This window comes from Strongylocentrotus purpuratus, unplaced genomic scaffold (genome assembly GCF_000002235.5).
Source record: "Strongylocentrotus purpuratus isolate Spur 01 unplaced genomic scaffold, Spur_5.0 spur5_scaffold_2, whole genome shotgun sequence".
Lineage (NCBI taxonomy): Eukaryota > Metazoa > Echinodermata > Echinoidea > Camarodonta > Strongylocentrotidae > Strongylocentrotus > Strongylocentrotus purpuratus.
The window spans coordinates 33247558-33269760 of NW_022145605.1; the positions used below are offsets into that span (position 1 = coordinate 33247558).

Below are 22203 nucleotides of genomic sequence, written 5' to 3' on the forward strand. Positions count from 1 at the left end.
ACTGGCGGTGTGGTGAGAGTGCCTCCGTACCGTAAGATCGAACTCACAACTCTGCTCCAGCTAGCTAAAATTCCTTGAATTATTTATATTCTAACTCTAAATCATTCCGTCTCTCACTCTCTTCAATTCAATAAAATCATCTGCATGTTAACATACACGATAATGAATATGTGGGGCACCGTTACAACGGCGTCTCCCAAACTTCGATTGCCGAAAACGCACGCAAAACTCGCCAATGACGGACATCATCTACCCATTCATCCATCGTAAATGAAATAAATTTAGACAAAATGAAGTTGAAATGTCCGAAAGCGGCAAGGAATAATAAGTGGTTTGTCTGTGAGAAAGCAATGATCGTTGCATGCAAGATGAAAGCGCAAGCTGATAGAAGCCCCCCAGCGTGTAATGATAAACGTAGAGGGCTCACATCCATGAAAATTCGCCCGTATCGGTGTATACCCCCACCCCCAATCCCCAATCCCCCCTCCCCAAATCCCCCTAATTGGAAGCATTATGAAAACCCTTTGAGATTTAAACCAAAATTGCCCATTGAAACGAGCACGATTGTAACGTAAGTGAGTGTTAGAGACGTTCTTGATTCGTTGTCCCAATCCATACTACAGAATCCTAGCTCTTTCCTGACATTGTTTTGAAGTGAAGTAAAATAAAACACATTAACCCGTCGCCTACTGGAACCGAGTGTTTCCTGTAATAAGCCTCTGGGAATTAGAGAATTCAGTGGTAAACGGGTTTAAAATCTTTACATTTTGCTCTCCGTGTCAGATTCCCGATGAAGATCTTTTCAACTCTTGCTGGGGCTTTTCGGTCGATCGGAGGAATCATCATTTTCCTGCAGTATCCTCTTTTCCGGTTAATACAGAACAGCCTACACAACGATCCTTTCTATGTAAGTATATGATAACAAGAGGGCCATTTCCAATTGAATTGTTACATAAGGAGTATTAAGAGTTTCGCATGGTCTCTGCCTTTATCTTTTCTATCTGTCCGCATACTTTGTGCATTACTTTGAAATTCGCCTAAACATTGGTAAATAGATAGAAATTATAAATATTTCTTTCCCTTCTTCTTTTTTGTTTTTGACACGTTGGAAAAATAGTTTTGGAACATCTGTCATCACATTTCAAAATCTGTTACCAATATTCGCACTTGTCAGTAAAAATTGATTCAACCCCCGACATTTAAAATCATCTTGCGACGCCCGTGTTCAAGTTGTTATCTTACTTCCGTGCTATGATCATATCGTTATATTACGAATTGGCTGTTTATGTGAGCACAACAAATATCCGTGTCAGATATACATATCAGATGAATAAATTAAACGAAACTTCGCACATCCTATCTCTACATTTCCATCCTTCCTTGTTTTTACTGCAGGTGATAATGGGTCTGATAGTTGCTGATATCACAACGTTCTCGCTTCCGATCTACATTTGGTGCTTCGTCAAGAAAGAGGCTAACATCGGCCGCATATCCGCCGTTAAACCTGTTAATGTTTAGGTCTTGAAGAAGGTTATCTCTTTTGCACAATCCATTATTGTATGGCCTCCAGATGATGATGGCTTTGATAATTGCCTTCATAACAACAATTGCTCTTCCGATCTCCATTTTTGATACTTAATCTGGAAGCAGATGAATCCGCCGATGAATCCGCCGATGAATCCGCCGATGAATCCCCCGATGAATCCGTTAATGTGTTTGGGCTGAATCCTTTAATGTGTTTGGTCTGGAGGACGTGCATGTATCGAATTTGCAGTCCTTAATGTAATTGTAAGTTGGTTTTAAATAGAGAGAGAGAGAGAGAGAGAGAGAAAGTGGGATGCTTGATGTTCCGAGCAGGTTGACTGTTTGTCATTCCAAAAGCAGTCCTCTGTTACTCTAATATTTGTCCGCATAGTATAATTAAAAAAAAAAACATATTTAGAAAGCTCACATCTAGGTTTTTGTTCGTTGTCAGTAGGCATCCGGGTGTCTTTAAGACAGCAATTATAATGAAAGTATTTGAAATCAGGGGAACATTTGTCTTCCTGCATACCGGAATAACTTACTGGACACGGGAACGCATCAATTGAGCTATCCAGAGCCATCGATATACAGAGTTTGGCCAACCCGGTGGTATTTCAGCTTAATATTGCGGAGACTGCTTTGTTTGGCAAGCACAATATGATATGCGCCATGTTGTGAGCAACTGAAACCAAGATGGGCAAACTCTGTGTAGGGCTACATGACGTGTATATGGCTCTGGTGCTGGCCAGAAGAAAAGGCTAACAAAACACGAGAACATAAAAATAATGATATATAGATATGGAAAATGGTAACAGAGTGTAAATTTTAATAGCATATATATATATATATATATATATATATATATATATATTTATTTTTTAAATATATATCTTATTACATTAAACTGAGATTAAAGAGAAGGTTGAGTTCTGGGAAGAGGTGAAAAATAATTTGTGAGCATTACTCATTCTTATTATGCAAGTGTGGAAGAACATCAGTTAAGACATGTTCCCTCAAAAGCTTGGCTCTTCAAATGCCTTCATATTATTCTAAATATGCATGTAACATCGTAAAAATCGGGGGGGGGGGGCCAGCTTTTTACGCCACGTGTTCGTGTAGTCCCATATACATCTTTCTGTGCAAGTGTTTGTAACTTTACCAAGACTTGGCCACATTTCTTATCATTTTGATGATTCCAGAACCTTGCAATACACACAATTCTTATATGCTAGATGATCAACCTTTTAAGATCGATTCCACACCGTTTCTTTCACAATGCAATCGCATGACCAGAACTCAACTTCATCTTTAATGTTCATAATGAATTTTGCACAAGTACAGGAAGGAATGGTTTAATTCATATATATATATATATATATATATATATATATAATTATGATCGTAGTAATTATTACTATTGTATATATTATTATTACTAAAATTGTGATTGTTTTGAAATTTGATATCTTATTTTTTACAACATTTGCAAGACTATATATATATACAGTTGGGAAAATTAAATGGCTGGGAGAATTTACTGTTTTCTCAGGATTTTGTGCATGTTAGTGGGTAACATTTCATACACAAATTACGCAGTTTTTTCATCATCCTTCAACAATGCTACCGAGTCACTGAACGATCCATTATAATGAAAATTTGAGAATAAATGTCTTTCTTTTTTAAATATTTGAATTTTGCACAAGTACGGGAAGGAATGCTTTAATTCATCTATATATATATATAGTACTATATATATATATATATATATATATATATATATATATATATATATATATATATATATATATAATTATGATAGTAGTAATTATTACTATTGTATATATTATTATTACAAAAATTGTGATTGTTTTGAAATTTGATATCTTATTTTTTACAACATTTGCAAGACTATATTTCGATACACATATTTTTCGTGTACTTTTAAAATTTACAAATCACGATTGAAAAGAGTTTTTATGCCCATGTGTATATTACTATATTTATAAATATTTTTTTTTATAAATTCCTGAATGTGATATGATATTATTTCCATAAAATGGAAGCTTTTATTACCAATCATGTGAAAGAATATGTTTTGACTAATACGTGATCATACAAATTTTGCCGAGAAACCGCCTACTAATATTATTGATATATTTGCTGAATTATTATATCTATTTGGACCTGATAGATATAACGCACGTGTCGCGTAGTCCCATATACATCTTTCTGTGTACAGTGCCTGTAACTTTACCAAGACTGGGCCAAATTTCTTATCATTTTGATGATTCCAGAACCTTGCAGTACACACCAATACTTATATGCTAGATAATAAAATTTTCTGATCGATTCCACAACGTTTCTTCCACAATGCAATCGCATGACCATAACTGGTCTTTATCTTTGAGATATTGCTGATTTCATTCAGGCTTATATGTTGCCTTATATAATATTAAGAACAAGTGCAGTATAATGTCAATATATCATTGACGCTTTTGTTAGAGAGACTTGGTAACATTGTTCAGATCAGAGAAAATGGTGCCAAGGTAGTGACTTCAATGCTAGGTGTACAATTAAAGTTAATCTGAAAGTTTGAGCGAGAACAGACCTTTATTAATGATAAAAACTGAAGAAAATAGATCTGATCGGTTCCTTAATTATCCAAAATACATTAATACAATTTAATTACATTTTGGGTGAATGTAAATCGTCACAAAGCAACGAATTGGCTATATATACCATTTCTGACATAAGAGTTTCGAAGGATTTTTTAAAGCCTGTCTTATGTCCCTTTTTCATGGAACTACAGTTGGGAAAATTAGAAATTCCAAGAAAACCAAAAATATCTTTGTGGTTTGAGATTTTTTTTCAGGGTTTTGTGCATGTTAGTGGGTAACATTTCATACACAAATTACGCAGTTTTTTCATCATCCTTCAACAATGTTACCGAGTCACTGAACGATCCATAATGAAAATTTGAGAATAAATGTCTTTCTTTTTTAAATATTTGAAGGGATGAACTACTCAGGGGTTATAATTATACAGGGTCTGTGTGTATTAAGCAGAGATAATACATGTATATTTTCATCGATTGATATTAATGTATATTTAATTTTAAGTATAAACCATCAGTATACTACAGGGTAATAATCTTCGTGTGAACATGTACAACATTGATTATGCCACGTCTGAATGACTGTTACAAACGCATACCATATATATATATATATATATATATATATATATATAAGAGAAGATAATGTTTTGCGACGTAGGAAATATCTGACATGGACTAAACAATACTATGAAAGGAACCGTGCAAACGAATGAACAAATATTTTGCCTATAGGGCCTCTTCATGTTATGAAGAAGCTCTACAGGTGAAATATTGTTTCTTTTATCCACATGTCAACGGAGTGTCTTATTCTGTGGTTTTAGTCTAATATGTGTATATGTATGTGGGTGTGTGTTTTTGTGTGAAACCAAGGATTTTGAGGGAAATTCAATCTTGTTGGCAAATTACTCTAGAGGAAAGCAGAAAATTCAGAAAAGTTCACAGGTGAAGGTTGGGAGGAAATCGGACACAAATTTAAAAGTTATTAAAAAAAAAAAAGTTGTAATCACCATAGGTATGGGCTCGTCAAAAGGCTGAATCAGTAAATTAATGTTTCTGTGATCTAGTGCCGGAAAACTTTCTCATTTGTTTTCAACACACACAATCACTTAAATTTCAATCTTTCAAAAATGTATGATTGAGGAGGGTTATTTTTCTTTAGAGGGAACTATAATAATATGCTATCCATAATATATTTTGAGTAGGGAGAAGGGAGAGGGTACTTGGGAGAAAAACATCAATTCATGACATTTTTGTATGGGAGAGTTATCAACGATTACGTCACATTCCACTGACCAAACTACCAATTTGAGATTAGTGATCTCATAGTTCAAGCATTCATAACCTCTCTGTTGTAGAGACTTGGAAAGCGCTTTATAAGCACCGTTTTATTATTATTATTATTATTATAGGTCCGATTTATTTCAAACTTTCTCCATTCTGTTCGTATATTTTTCTGCTTTCATACTACTTATTACCAGGGTTGGATAGACAGTGTGTGTGTGTGTATTGGGTTTTTACAGACGTGTATCAATCAGATATGATTATTTACGTCTGGGACCGACCTTTAAACGTCACCATCCGAAAGACGTGACGTGACTCAGTTTCGAACCTGCGTCCTCGGCTGAATCAGTTTATAACTTCCACTTTTTAGCTGGATTACAGGCGCACGCCACAACGCCTAGTGGATAGACACCAACCTTTTCTGATATTTATTGAGTAAAACTAAATATTTGCGCATGTAGCCTATTTATAAAAGCCGAAATTGTTAGCCATTTGTATGTGACTTGAATGAATTTACTTCATATGCGAATGTAGCTCATATAATATAGAATTTTTCAGTAGATCACCAGGTTCAAGGCGAAGTAATAGCATTAAAGAAAATGCCGTGAGAATTTGATTAAAATCAAAAGTGATAAGGATCGATATATCTTTGGAATAATGAAATTTTTCCGATAAAGAAAGGATGTAATTACCATTAATAAAGAAAAACTATAACAAAAACTTAACGTGTGTAATAAAATTAGAAAGAGAAGCAATGTATAACAGGGTCTCGGTGAATTTGTCACAAAGTACTATATAAGCCATCGATTTATAATCGAATATATTTAGATTTTACACGATTCATTTTAAATGGTCACAATATTGACGTTTGTTACGATGTTCTATTTTTTAAAAGCAATGGTTATTATTAAGTATATGAACATTATTTGAATATATAATATTCCAATTGATCAATTATTTGTCTCTTCGTTTTTTGTGGATGTGCACTGAGTGTTTGCTTTGTATTATGATATGATAGTAGTCGATTCCTTTCATGAAATATCATTTACAAGATAATCTTGAGGTTTGTTGGTGAGATTTTGTATTTGAATACTTGTCACCGAATCAGACGGAATTAATCCTGAATGAAAGAGAATTTGAATCAACCATTAGATGATCAGGAACGAGTTATGGCTGATAAAAGAGAGAAAAAAAGATAAAGGAAATCGAGCTTATAAAGTACGGAACAACGGGACTATTTATTTTTTTATTTTTTAATAGGCAGCCTTTTAAGATGCTTCTTGAGATTTTCATTAGTTACTTGCCACATGCAACACATCTTATGCATGTCAATCAATTAAGAATTGTTTCATGCCAATTTCTGTTTTGGAACTGCATTTATTACCATAAAAACCAATCTTAAGATAAGCCATTTTATTAAAAAAAGGAAAAGAAGAAAAGAAAATGAAGTACAAGCCAGCGCACAGTGGGCCAGGGAGGAACCAAAGTGTGCCAAAACTAATTTCTAGGGATTTATTTTCTATAAGTCCATAGGAAATGTTTGGATGTCCAGGGATTTCCGCTTAAATGGTATTACCAACATTTTCTCTGATATCTAAGCTTTAAGTTGATACCAGATGTGGCTGCCCGATTGTGCCCGTTATTATGTTAGAGCCGTTTTGCTTGCAACATTGCCCCGAAAAAATGTGTTTATTTTGGTCCGCGGTGTCAGAACAAGTGTCACGCGCCCCCAAGCGACGTGATTTATGACCGCGAATCCTTCATGATTCAGCCGCGGACTAAAAACAAACATATTTTTCGGGACAATGTGGCAAGGGGAATCGGCTCTAACATGACAACGGGCAAGATCGGGCAGCCAAATTTGGTATCAACTTAAAGCTTAGACATCAGACAAAATAGTGGTATTAAAATATAAGCGGAACTCTGCGGAAATCAAAACGTTTCCTCTGGATTTATAAAAAACATGGATAATTAGTCCATTTTTCAGTGAATTAACCTTTAATATATCATGAAGATTGTGTTTCTATACATTTTAACGAATTCATGCAACGAAATGAACTATCAGGAATATGTGAGAGCAATTTTATATCAATAACTTAATAAAACTTCATGTTAAATTGAAAGATTTATAAAATAAGTCACTTTTGCACAAAAACTGTGAATGTGTAGGATTTTGCTGTTTGAAGGACTAAATTTATACCCTTTTTGTGCTTACCGGAATTAAATATTTCACTGAGGTATTCCTCAATGTATTACCTTTCAACTGGTCAAGAAGAGAATTGAAAAAAAGAATCACCAAAAATTAGTTTTGGCGCACTTTGCATTGGTTCTTCCCTGGCCCACCGTGCGTTGCCATGGTTACGCGGACGAGCGTTGAATCGGCTGTGCGTAAACGAAAACAGTACAAATGTGTACCGATTATGCCTAATAATAATCGATGGACGTGGGGAGGAAAAGCGCCTGCACATGCAGTGTAGCAAATTCTAGCAAAAAGAAATACCTGGAAAGCTTAGGTTTGGGCGGACATTTTGAGATTAACATCACTGCGGGAATCGGCCGGAATCCTAATAAACATGCTACTTTTATATAAAAATTGAATTTTTTTCCTTTTTTTGTGAAATTTAATGCTCATTTTTCCCAAAATGAAGCTTCCATAAATTTGTTCATTGTATTTTCTAATTGGGTTACCAATAGGCAAGAAGTGCACGCAGTATCAAGTTCATTGCTTTTCCCTTCATAAATTCTCAACACATATTGTAAAGTTGCCTCTTTTATCATTTTTGGAGCAACATATATATTTTCCCATATTCGCAGGGGTATATGACACTTTTAAAACTCGCTAAATATTAAAATATGGGTGGAAAAATATTCTTTAGAATGTTTTCTTCCCCAAGCGAATGAAAAAAATATAAAAATTCACATTCGCCGATTTTGAATTTTGGCACACTTTGAGGCGATTCTGGCCCACTGTGCAGCGGTTCTTGATAAAATAAGAGAGCAGAGAGGTCAAGAGCTAATAGAAGGAGAGAGGGTAAAGAGATCGAAATAAGCGATGAGAAAAGGAGAGAAAAGAGACAAAGAAACATGGGAGAGAGAGAGGGAGGGAGGGAGAGAGACAGAGAGAGAGAGAGAGAGAGAGAGAGAGAGAGAGAGAGAAATGGAACAAGTTAAACCAACAAATCAGTCGTTAAAAGTTTGAAACAAATTTTTCAACTGATATGAAAGTTGTGACTTGAAACTAAAGTTCAGATCCTAAATCTATTTGAATTTCAAATTGGCGAATTGGTCATTCTATCTTTTTTTACGTTAGATTTGTTTCGCTGAATTTTACGCTCTCATTAATCAAAACAATAACAGGCACTGTTTAAACAATAAATATTTGTAATGCATTTCTGACACAGATAGTACAATGAAAAGGTGACGTATTTCCAAAACCGAATCCACCCAGACGTTAAATGCTTAAGCCAAAATATATTATTATCTCCCCCAAATCCGGCACCAAACTATTTCGAGATATCTCAAGCGTGACGTTAGACCAATAGCGGTCCTTTTAGCCTCGCTTTTGAAAGTAAAGAAACAACTCATCCAAGAAGTCCACTAAAGTAAGCTGTTTTGTCAATAACATTTTGTAGGGAACCATACTTGAGTTCATGCTCATTTATTCTCGGATATTTGGAGCGGCACACCTCCGCCACTTTGGCAAAAACGCAGCATTGAAATTGTACCACGGTTATCAATTCGCAACGGCAAGGGTCATTTAGTATCTCATAGTATATTTCAGGTAAGATATTTCCTTTATATTTCATAATGTACTTATCAATAACTAGGATATTTTCCTTTTAAATTTTAAGAAAAGCTTGATTTAATATCTCATTGATTTGTGCCAGGATTCCTTTTTTCCCTTTTGAATCGTTATGAATATTTTTGTATATTTTCTCATTCATTAATTAACATGTTGGCGTGGTTTGCGATAACTCTAATGTCGGATGTGGGAATATTTGTGTGCGTGTGTGCGTGATTAGAAATTCACTTCCCTGCATATCGAGTTGTGTTATCATAAATTCCAAAAATAAAAATTACTGTAAATGGAAGATTTGATGAACTATACAATATTTAATTTTCATTAACCGACGGCGCTGTACCGTTCTTACAACTGATAGGGGCGAGGACAATCACCCTTTTTGATAATACACTTTGGGGATAAGTGTATATATGTATAACTTGATATTTAAATGACTAGATTGTTAAAATTGTCTATCAAATCGTTATGATAGTGCATCCAAACGCAGTTTACAACAAACGAAAAGGTAGATGCCATTTTTCTTATTTTGTATATAAAACAGGTGACTTGCAGAAAGTATTACAAAAATATGCAGATCTAGGCGCCGCATCGCCCCCTCTCACTTTAAGTAAATACAAATTGAAGAGCCTTCTTCTTCAGGTGAAATAAAACCCACCTTCACCTTCACCTTCACGGCGTTCATTACAAAAGAAATTCGGATTTTATTAATCTTTTTCTTTTCTTTCCGTTTTTTCTTAATTTGTGTTTCTTTGCTCACACATCATTCCCTTCCAAAGATACTTAGCTTTTCTCAACTGTAAAGGGGAGGGGCCATCGCCTAAAATCGAGATTGCTGGAATGCGAACCAAATAATATAAATGTATATAGAATTGTAAAAGAATTCCTTTGTATATTAGACGTAGATTTAGCCCCGTTTGGAATGAAACTCTTCATTTTGATGAAGTGACACGTGAATCTATAGCAAAAAGCTGATTGAAACGCCTGCGAAGAGGAAAACAAATCTCTCTCTCTTCCTCTCACTCTCTCTCTCTTTCTTTTTTTTCTCTCTCTCTCTCTCTCTCTCTCTTGGTTTTTTATATTTATTTTGTAATCAAATTGACAAATTGTGCTTGGCCATTGCCTAACTTCCTATCGAAAGTGAGCCTTTTTGTTGGATTGTGTTGGAAATGTTAATGCACAATCACGCATTATAAACAATTTACAGTGCGTAAAGTAAATTGCAAACAATAACAAATAAATGAACAGTTTGTTCATTCCATATGCAACCTATTAATTGACAGAGATCCGCCATGACCATCATCTATACGAATTTGGTTTGCTTGTGAAAGGTTCCCTCGTATGCCCATATCCCATAGAAACCCATGTTGACTTTTATGGCAGATTTAATCCCTTAAAGGGAGAAATAACTGGAAAAAAGAGGGGTGTGAGAATGGGAATTATTTTTTTTAGGACGCTATGTGATTTCAATGTGTGACTGACATAAGAGAATAAATCGTTTTGCAGGATATTCAATGTACCGTGCCCGGGGCATTATCATCCATTGAAATCATTTTTTTTCTCCATTTATTACTGTGTAAAGGTCATCACTCATTCTGATGAGCTAAACCATTGTAAATAGCAGTGATTTTTGTTTAGTGAGAAAAAGCTGTTTGTCTATAACAGGTTTTAATAAATTACAAAAAAAAACACCATTAAGTTTAGACGGATATGTAATTTTGCCAAATAAAAGCAGCCTTGTGTCTGAATGTAACGATCTCGAACCTATTATCGAGATTACGGCTCAATTATTTAACCCTGCATTCGGGTCAAATGAATTTAACCTGGTACATGGATTAAAATTTTGACCCCAAACGTGACTAAAGTTGGGCTAAATTATGGATTGTCTTGGTTGAATATTGACCCACTAATCTATTTTGACGTTATGATGAATTCTGCCTTGATAAATACCCAACTTCATGTTTTGATCAATTTTTAGAACATCTGCACGTCTTTGACTCGTACTTCTTGCAAAGATACGATTTTTGAAGAAGATTAAATAGCCCTGTGGCTTGATAGGGTATCACTTTTGCAGTGTGTGAAAGTTCGTTGCACTTTTTGTCAAAAAAGAAAAGAAAAAGAAAGAATCTTCCCCTTTTCAACCTCATTTCCATTGAGTTTGCTATAAATGGAGCATAGCGGGAATCCAATAGATCTACAGCGCGCAGTGCTTTGAACCTTGCACTGAAAGGCAATGCAAAATATGCAGCTATGATCATGAATAGATGGATGAATCACTTATAAAATAGATTTGAACCAGAAAATAGGTTTTAACCTTTCAAAAATTCACCCTACATCATTTAGCCTTGTCCATCATTTTTGGAAGCGTTCGAACATTCCAATGAGATATTATGTAATCAGCACATGATTTTGTATAGTTATCCATTTAATTATTTATTTATTGAACGTTTTTATTCGGGATTAAAAATAATCAGCACAGGTTCATTGATTTATAAAAAATGAGCTTCATTTGATTGGACTAGGTTATTAAAATTCAATGCTTGGTAACATTCATAGCTCCTGAAGAACTCTCCGAACGCTGCTGAGATATGTGACGTACGTCACATGTTGAACATGATTTGCATTGTAAGCAGACGATGTCTCATGACATCTCACACTTTTTCAGTGCCTGTTTTGTCATCTTCTCTTCAGTTATTTCTCTTACTCTACTACCGCAGGCTAAATGTCTAATCTATTGCCTCACTCTAAACCCCACACATGGTATTATATTGATGAAAAATGCAGCGATAAAAAAAAATAAAGGAATCCGTCGCTTGTAAACAAAATAAGACGCCATTGTATTTTCAGCTTCATACACCGCGGTATATGTTCGGCGTTTCAAGAGGGAACAAATGCCGCCCATGCTATCATTCCGGGGGTTTTTCAATTTGAAAGTGTGGTTCGACTGTTTATAAACCCCTATCATGTGTATTTACAAACACAATAATTTGGTTGTCAGAATCAGTTTCATATCCCTTTTTGAATAGTGTAAAATGCCATCACATTTTTATACACTAAACTCATTATAATTTTTAGAAATGATAGCATTGTAATCATGTTCATTCTTTATGAGATGTCCTCTGCTTGGGAAGGATTGGTTTATACCCCTATGACGTCATTAAAATATCTTTCTTTTTCTTCTGGCGAATCTCTCGTATATGCCTGATGCAATGGAGGTGATTTTAGTTGTATTTTTTATAGATCACCCGATATGTAGTTGACCTAAAACTTGTACGATGGCCGAAATTTGTTAGCTTACCAGTTTCTAGTGATATACGTTAATTGCCATATTTTGTGATTTTTCTTTGAACGGGCACTTTAAGGAAAATAAAAAGTAGAGCAAAACACCGATTAATTCGAATGGCTGGATGACAATGCCCCGGGCTAGGTGCATTGAATACGGTGTCAAAAGATTCGTTCTCTCTTGTCATACAAGATCATCCCTTTGACCGCCCAAAATGGAATCTTTTTCTCTCTTCGCCTTAATGCCATTAAATCTACCATAAAATGACGTAGGAGTGGTGGATTATTTGTTCATTTGGTCTCCTGATGATAATGATATTTCGTCAACACCCCAGAGCCTCATTGGTTTTTCATATTCATTGCAGACAAAAACATTTGTATAGGCCTGCAATTATAGTTGATATATGATTGGTTGCACACTGGGTCAGTTATTATATTTGTCTCATTACATGCTCTACCGCATAAGTGCTTAATCCGGCACCATCCCGGAAAGTGCAACTATTTCGAAAGTTCAGCAAATAAACACTCCCCCAAAAAACACAAATTAGGCTAAATATCTTCTTTAGTATGTTCTATAAAAACAGTGGTTTTAGAGCTAAAGCTATGAGAGCCATCATATTTTATTAAGCCCAAATGGTTGGTTGGTCACTGATTCTTTTCATGAGAGATTAAGAATCGCATTTGGTTCCTTTGGCAGAATGTATTTCGTATACAATTTAAATTGTTGATAACTGGACCTGGGTTTTTTCCAGAGTAGACATCAATGATTCTCCAATATGATTCTGCTGAAGACACAACACCTCATAAGTACAATGATTTGCTAATATAAGATCAGTACTCTAAATATTATTAATATCACAAATAGTTTAGTTCACATATTAGCGTATGCTCTATTGTGATTAAATCTATGGTGACAAGTACTCCTTATCCCAAATTATCTTAGAGGATTTTTTCGGGATAGTCAACATTCCATCGGCTTTCCGCAATAATGAATTTTGTATAGATTGAACATTTATGAAGAAATATAATCTTGTTTCAAACAGAACTGCCGAGGGCTTCAAGATTAGCTTGATTTCTTGTGAGCCCTGAAAATTGAGTACAAGCAAAACAAGACATGATTCCTGGTGATGCAAAGGTACAACAAAAAGTAGAGAAATCGAGAGAGAGAGAGAGAGAGAGAGAGAGAGAAAGAAAGAGAGAGGGGAGAGACAGAGACAGAGAGAGAGAGAAAGAGGAAGAGAGAGAGAGAGAGAGAGAAAGAGAGAGAGAGAGAGAGAGAGAGAGATAGAAATAGAGGAGGGAGTGTAGTGAGGATGAGTTAACAGACGATTGTACATGTCGGTGCTAAGCAGATATAAGCATTTATGAATCATCAGTATTTTGAAGCAACAACATTCTTTTCACGGCTGCTTTAATTGCATACTCTGATTGAATATTCATTTGATCCGAAGGAATATAATTCCATTATGTCAGGGCCACTATATATTATTGCGGGCAGCCAATCGTCGTCGCTTTATGATTTAACCCTTCCAGGCCAGCTCTCCCACCTTATCCTCCTCCTTCCTCCCCGAGTAAACGATGCGTGCTATGCCACTTAGTTAAGCTATAAAGCAGCTTTAAAGTCAAACTTGAACCTCACAATATAAAAAAGATCGTTAAAACTTTTGAGAAATCAGTACCCCATGGATGTATTAGGCCAATGTTGTGTTTCGCACTTGCCAGCAGATGCATGACAGAGCCATTGGAATATCAGCCTTTGCTAACGTGTATTTAATGGTTTGTTCTTCTTCTCTATTCTTCTTTTTTCTTTTCTTTTCTTTCAATTTTCAATATGCATTTTCTTGTGTAGGCTTGGGAAGTCTCAACAGAGTAGGCGCTGTTACGAACGAACTGACTCTGGCTCATCCTAATACTCGATCATCGGGAAAATGAAGGCCGTGATTGCATTCGAACGACTGGTTGCATTGGTATTTGCTTGCTTGGAAAACCTAATACATGGCGCCGTCATCTTTGGCTGGCCCTCACTCGTCTTTGTCTACCTACAGCTTGGCTATTTCCACGACCTGTGTAGCGACAGCAGCGAAAATGCTACATCACCCGTGATTGTAAGAGTCATAAACATATCAATTCCTTTCATTACATGTTTTTAAACATAAGTTGGTTTTTGGAGGGGGTGCAATATCACAATGATAAAACAGTTCGTAGTTATCACATGGAACACATCCACCTATCTTTAAAACATGATGAAGTTTTAAACATGTTGGGCATTTTGAAATAATCACTGATAAATCCATGGTTATCCTTCAAGAATACATTCTGTTTGCCCTCGAGAGAAGAATACTCCACCTGTGTATCATAGGATGTACTATCGCATCGGTGCGAATTCAAAATGATTAGTTACCTTTTATGAGAACGTATCCATTATTCGTCTCGGTTTTTTCTTCAAAAAACACATCTGAAAACGTATAATTCCTAATCGTATTCTCTGGGAAAGGCGTGGTTCGTTGGCTTTTAACCTAAGGGTTGCGGGTTCCAATCCCAGCCAGCAATAACGTCCTTTAGCAAGGCATTAATTTGTATTTGCTGTCTCCACCCAGGTCTAAATAGGGTAATAATAATAACAAGGTCCCCAGGAGGAACGGCTTCGACGCTGATGAGGATCCTTTTTTATAAATGATATTATATGATATACCATTCTAGTAAAAAAAAATGCCTCATCTTTCTAGCTCACTACCACCACCACTGCTCATAACCTCACCATGGTAGAAGGTCTCGAGTCGTGTCCAGAACAGGAAAGTCGTCTTCAGCTAGTCTTCTCTATCGCTGTAGCTTTACAGGCAACATGCATGTTCCCTGTTGGGTTCTTATTCGATCGGTTTGGTACCAGATTTTCTCGGCTGGTCATGAGGTAGGTTTCTATGGCAATCATGTCCAACCCAATCCATTGCAAAGCAATCCAAACCAATCCAATCTAATCCAATCCTATCCGATCCAATGCAATCCAATCCTACCCCATCTAATCATTTCCAATCCAATCCAATCCTACCCCATCTAATCATTTCCAATCCAATCCAATACTACCCCATCTAATCATTTCCAATCCAATCCAATCCTACCCCACCTAATCATTTCCAATCCAATCCAATACTACCCCATCTAATCATTTCCAATCCAATCCAATCCTACCCCATCTAATCATTTCCAATCCAATCCAATACTACCCCATCTAATCATTTCCAATCCAATCCAATCCTACCCCATCTAATCATCTCCAATCCAATCCAATCCAACCCCATCTAATCATTTCCAATCCAATCCAATCCTACCCCATCTAATCATCTCCAATCCAATCCAATCCAACCCCATCTAATCATTTCCAATCCAATCCAATCCTACCCCATCTAATCATTTCTAATCTAATCCAATCCAATTTTCTGAACTCTATTCTAAGACTTATCTAATGTAATTTCGATCCAAGAACCATTCCATTCAATTCAGTCCACTCGCATTCTATCGACAATGCATCACGTTAATATAGTTGTACATATTTCTCCACCTGGATGTGCCACTTGGATAAATACAGATGACTTAAATAGACAAAGTGAGCCGGTATTCCCCTTAAGCCTTGTTCATATATGCAGAGTATTTTTTACGCTTTACATTTCCTCTCTTTTAACATTCTTTTTTCTTGAGTTCAGTGATCAAGTACATGTATAGTACGTTTGCGGCAAATGAAATTCATTTACGTGTTTTTCTTCTCACGTGGTATCTAATTTAGACTTTAGTTTTTTAGAGTTTAGGAGTTGCTTGCTTGATATTTTGTCTAGGAGATCCAAATAATGAGACTAAGAGTTTCTTGAACTCATCTTGAATAATGTACAATCTCTGTGCTTAAGCAAATTCTATGGGAATTTAAAGGAATGTCTTGAACTGTGTTTCTGGTTGGGAGGTATGCTAGCTACATGGTTCCACATCTTGTCTGATTGACACTATAGTCTATTTGGGAAAATGAGTATGGTAAAACTGGTCACTCAATTTTTTAAAACTTTTTTGAGGGACTTCATGATAACTCTGAAGCGCTTTTTTTGGTGGCTTTAATATTACACCATATCACAGACACTGATAACACGTAGGACCGTGCATCTCAGATTTAACAATGTTAAACGATGCCGCCTTTAAAGCTCGACCATCAGTGTATTAAAATACTTGTTTTTGTACTTGACAAACTTTATCGATGAAAACAAAAGCAACCGCTTTACAGCCCCTATCATGGTTTTCTTTCGTACCAACAGTATCCTCCTGTTGGTTGGTTACGTATTAATGGCGTTAAGTTCTCCAACGTACCCTATTCTGGTGTTTCCCGGAACCATCTGTTTTACCATTGGAGGAGTCATCATGCTCTTCTCTTCCATGCAGGTCAGTAATATCAGAGATATATCGAGGTTGAGTACAAACAGGCCCACATCCATGACCGTAAAAAACCTTAACTACACGTTTCTCAATCAGTTTTAGTTTCTGAAGCAAATTTTGTGTATTTGTTACGTGGTATGTGACAAGAGGCAAAATATTTCATCATCCATCAAATTGGCAGCGAAGGGAAAATAAAGAATAAAGTAAATGAATTAATAAATAAATGAATAATTAAATAAACGAATAATGAATAGAACAGAAACTAAATAAATGAATAGATAAATAAATACGAATGAAATAGCCTTCATCGAAACACATTTCGAGTCACTTTGGTGCTGTTAGTAGTCCCATTTCTAATCTTAACCACAATACCAGTTCTTACTCATTGTCATTTCGTATTTAAATCCAAATCCAAATCTTGTTCCACTTATATATTTTTTTTTTACAGATCGGGAATCTGTTCGGAGGAAAAAAGTCGACAGTTATTACGATTATCAACTCTATGTACGGAGCAGCCGTCATCATGCTCGTAATTGCGAAGGTAAAATTAATTAAAATATCATGTTTTAAGTTTCTCGTGCAATCACTTTCACTATTAAATGTTAACACTCATTTGTAAAAAGATCAAATCAAAGGGGCCTGTTACAACATACCTATAAATAATATTTGATATTTAGGGCAGCAAATTATTTATAAAAAAGATTTATACCTATCAGAGACCACGAATTCGCCTATACAAACTTGAGTTAGATGCAAATATCCAAGGGTCAAGAAACAAAAACAACAATTGCATTGAATTTTGTTTTACTTTATTGGTAGTTCCTGTTTTAATGTTTCGGAGAAGAAATATTTGATCTATAGTCACGTTCCAAATAGTTGAATTTGAATGGCATTTTTTTTAAATCTTAGGACAACCCTGTAAATGTTAACTAGATACGATCGCGACTACTTTCGAAAAATCAACCTTTGTCAACTTCAGGGGCCCTGAGCGTCACGCCACCAACAAGACACTGATGTATTACGTCATTCGAGCATGATTTCTAATCGGATATACAAGGGATATTGAAAATGTCCTAGAGATGATTTTTCGAAAATAGTTGCAATCATGGTACAAGTAGCTCAGCACTTGGAATAGTATTAGTAGTGTTAAAAATATGCTTAATCAAAGTAGATCTCGTCTTATCCTCCACACAGAGGGTGCATGACTCCGGATTTTCAATCAACATGTTCTTTTTCATCATGGCCGCGTCGGTAATCCCTCTAAACATCAACACGTTCCTCCTCTTGCCCACCAAGTACATCCCGTGGCCCCTACCTGAGGGGTACAAACTCGTTAACTTTTGCACCCCTAGGACTCCTTCAGGAGCGAAGGAAGAACAAGAGAGTGCATCCTACAACAGAGGTTACGTAGGGGACCTTGACTCCGATATGACAGGTGTCGATGGGCACTACAGACAAAAAGGAGTTGAGTCGATCAGCAGGGACCTTGACAGAGAGGCGGTAGTTTCTCGAATAGAGACAAGCAAAGACATATCCGAATATGGTATCTCTGAAGTCGAAGAGCGCAAAAATAAAGAGTATGGAAGCCTCGGTGCGTGTATCCTTTCGACGCCATTTTTTATGTTGCTTCTCTGGCAGGCGTTCCTTGAGATCGACTTGACCTTCACTATCGGTACCCTGACCTTCTTCTTGACAAGATTGTCCGATGGCGATGAAGATTTAGGTAGGAATCAACTTGAACGTAAAGAAGTTTTCAAAAGGAATTCAAGTTTTTGATTTATTTCAAAGTTACTTGTTAGACATTATAATAGCCACCCTGACACCCCATTGCACGCAGAATGAATGGTTTACGGAACGGTACACACTTTGGCATCCCATTGCGTGACAATGGTGGAAGTGGTCACGAAATGGTGTTTGGGTGCGATGTAGATGAAAAAGTGCGTTCGAGAAATTTTGAACTTTTCAAAAGTTAATCACAACTTAATTTAATAGAAATTTTCGTGAACAGTTCATGAACTATTGCAACTATTTCGTAGCAGAGTGTGACAGTGCGTGCCGTTTTACAGTGATGAACGTTGCAAAAATTGTAAAACGACAGGGGTTGGCAACCGCAGTAGAGGACTAGAATAATTCATACAGGTGTTGTAGTGGCATTGTAACCAGTTATGTCAAAGTTACGGCAAACAGACAATGCGCTAATATATTGCATTATATTGGCAATTTTGAAAGGCAGGTAAACAGGCAGGTATATGTATATGAAGGTGGACGGCAGTGGTAGTAGTGATGATCGTGATGGTACAAGACTATCAGCCACATATCATAATCGTTTCCACTATAACTTTTTTTCTCCATTAGTGAGTTGGTACACAGATATTTTCTCCATCACTCGATTCTTTGTCCTCATCGTTGGTCCTCTTGGTGGTCTACTCATGGACAGGAACAAGCTCTCAACCTCCTGCTCATTAACCAGTGAGTACCATGAACATTCGGTGCAGGTCAAAATGTCAGTATGACTGTACTACTTGTAGCTACTTAATTGCTCCCTCTATATAGAAAACAATGCCTAATCGGTGACCATTGGTCCCTAATGATCCTCTTTTTTATGTTAATTGACAGCTGAGTTGATGAGATAGCCGCCTGTCACCGACCACCCTGGGTGGTCTAATCCCTCCTAGATACACTAAAAATATCAGAGATACAAAATATTTGTCCATTTTACACCTGACAATTTTGTTTTGCTTCTCTATTATTTTACCTCTGACAAGATACTTAGCCAAACTTGTTGTATATTCAATTGTGTGCCGTTTGAGGGCTGTTCCTACATACAGGGCAGTGGTAACAATTGATGCAACTTTATGGTATATTGGTTTATTAATTTGACTCTCAATTCAAGATTGCTGGTTCGAATCCCAGCCCGGCAATAACGTCCATTAATCAACAATTGTCACTCTCGACCAAGGTGCAGATGGGTACCTGAAATTTGCTGGGGTAATGATAATCTAACGACCCTGAGGAAGAACGGCGCTAATGCAGTTGAGGATTTCCTGTGTAAAGGAAATATTTGTTATTATTATCATAACTCAATTCTCAATTCTCAATTCTTTTTATTCATCCAAATTCACAGGAATACATGGGAATTTGTTTTGGTCACACATTGTAAAAATACGTAAGATATATATATATATAAAAAAAACTATATCGTTGTGTTCATACTAACAGAAGAACCATCAAAATAAAAGATAGACAACATAGCAGTATTCTTATTACTACACATTGAATTTGATGAAAAGGATAGAACATCAGTGTGAAGGAAGGAAGGAAAATCCGGCCACCGAACCTACCCATTACTTCTTCTATTATTATTATTATATCATAGTCCCAAAATGATTGCATATCCTCTACGTTTTTAAGAAATATTGTTGTCGCTATTGACACAGGGATTGGCGCTGTAAATGTGAAGGTTTAAGACTAAATTTTGACTTCAGCGTGAAATCTTCATATTACTGGTGAAGCGTGCACAATTAATTAATATGAATCTGAGACTGATATATTGATAACCAATGAAGGAAAATAAAAGAAATATCAATTTAAGTACAGAAATGAGGGTCATCGAAGATTTGGGGATTGGGGTCTTGGAGTTAGACTGAAACTGTTATTTTGAGGTAAATTCATAGGATAATGAGAATCTCTTTGTTCTTTCATGTTGGACATTAGTAACATAATTGGAATTTCATATTTGTTTCATGTTGGACATTAGTAAATTAATTGGCATTTCATATTTGTTTCGTGTATGGTTCATATTTAGAGCAACCACAAAAGAGAGGTCCATATGCAGACGTGAGAGATAGCTGTCTACCTCTGGCGATCACTACTTTCGCTTCAATCGGCTACACCATTTGTCTTCTGATTCCAAACCTTCAACTCCAGTATCTAAGTTTTATCCTTATCCTCATTGTGGGATCTCTGCTCTTCGGCGTCGGTTCTGCAGTCGTTGCCGTCGTGTAAGTCACGGTCTTACAACCTAAGAAATAGGGGCTCAATTTGTGCACCATAAAGAGTACCCTTATTAGCACTAGGGTGATGGTGTCGTGGAATTTTAGTTGTTCGTACACTTGACTCTTAATCCAAGGGTTGAGGGTTCGACTCTCAGCCCGGCACTAGAACGACCTTTGGCAAGACATTGATCCACATTAATTTTGCCACTCACCTTCCATGTGTATGTTGGTACCTTGTAATTGATGGGGAAATAATGCTAATAAGGCTTTCCTGGATATATTACGACTACGCATATCTATGGAATATTAAGCGTTTTAAGGTTCAATCCTTTCGCTCTGCATGTTATATAATGTTTTGATTTGATGTTTTTTGGATGAAAGTTTGAAATCATGTCTTCTTTTTTTAAGTTCATGTATTTGTATATTTCGTGATTGCAAATTAGTTTCATTCGTTGATAAACGCTGAAGGGGGAGAGGAATGCTAATTATTGTTTTCCTTTAGTTCGATCGAATTGTTTTGATTTGGGGTTCATTGTAATACGTTTAAAGCGATCATAAAATAATTCGATCAGACATAAGATAGCTTATGCCATCTTGAGATAGTCTTTAATAAATAAATGCAAGCTGTAAACAAAGATCGAACGAAATGCAGTTCTAGAAATGAGAATTACTGTAAATCTATCGCCTTTTTGTTGTAGAGTAATGACTGAACAGAAGATATCATTATCGCAGAGCCCTTTTTATTCAAATGACATTACAGGTTTCCTATGCAGTACTTTACTAGTGTATACGGTGCCATTCGAACCATCAGTGGATTCTTCACGTTTCTTCAGTACCCAATCTTCATTCTGCTCCAGAAATATCTCGATGATGATCCTTTCTGGGTGAGCAAAGAACTTCAAAATATCTGATTGGACTTCATAAAAGGCATCGTTTAACCTTGTTAAATATGACATGCATGGCTCTACGTATTATCAGTGTCTGTGATGTGGTGTAATATTGAAGCCCTAAAAAAAGAGCTTTAAAATGATAAAGAAGTGCTTCAAAAAAGTAAAATATTTGAGTGACCGGTTTTACCATACTCGTTTTCCCCAAAAGACTGTAGTGTTACGAAAACCGTTAGGAAAACACAAAATTTGATTTCGATTTCCAATCATACACATCTTGATAATCAGACAGGCGATCGGCTTGTAAAAGTCATTGGACCCATGCATGACCTAAAGGTTTATAATTATGATTGCAGGGGCGGATCTAGCTTTTTGCTAAGGGGGGGGGTTGACCAAAATAATGACGAT

At 36.1% G+C, this 22203-nt stretch overlaps 1 protein-coding gene across 1 annotated transcript; it reads left to right on the top strand.

Annotated features, from left to right (window-relative positions):
- The first annotated feature begins 14431 nt into the window (after positions 1-14431).
- LOC578996 (solute carrier family 43 member 3-like) lies at positions 14432-20918 on the top strand. The gene is made up of 7 exons (XM_011672518.2): positions 14432-14608; positions 15230-15411; positions 16796-16919; positions 17362-17454; positions 18108-18636; positions 19269-19382; positions 20719-20918. Exons 1-7 carry the CDS (start codon positions 14432-14434, stop codon positions 20916-20918), a joined length of 1419 nt encoding a protein of 472 aa, XP_011670820.2.
- The last annotated feature ends 1285 nt before the right edge of the window (positions 20919-22203 follow it).

What these genes read in the sequence shown, in the direction of transcription:
- LOC578996 (XM_011672518.2), top strand. Translation starts at nt 14,432, where the DNA reads ATGAAGGCCGTGATTGCATTCGAACGACTGGTTGCATTGGTATTTGCT. An exon ending in TCATGCTCGTAATTGCGAAG is followed by an intron (nt 17,455 to 18,107) that starts GTAAAATTAATT and finishes TCCTCCACACAG; the next exon opens with AGGGTGCATGACTCCGGATT. An exon ending in CGATGGCGATGAAGATTTAG is followed by an intron (nt 18,637 to 19,268) that starts GTAGGAATCAAC and finishes TTTCTCCATTAG; the next exon opens with TGAGTTGGTACACAGATATT.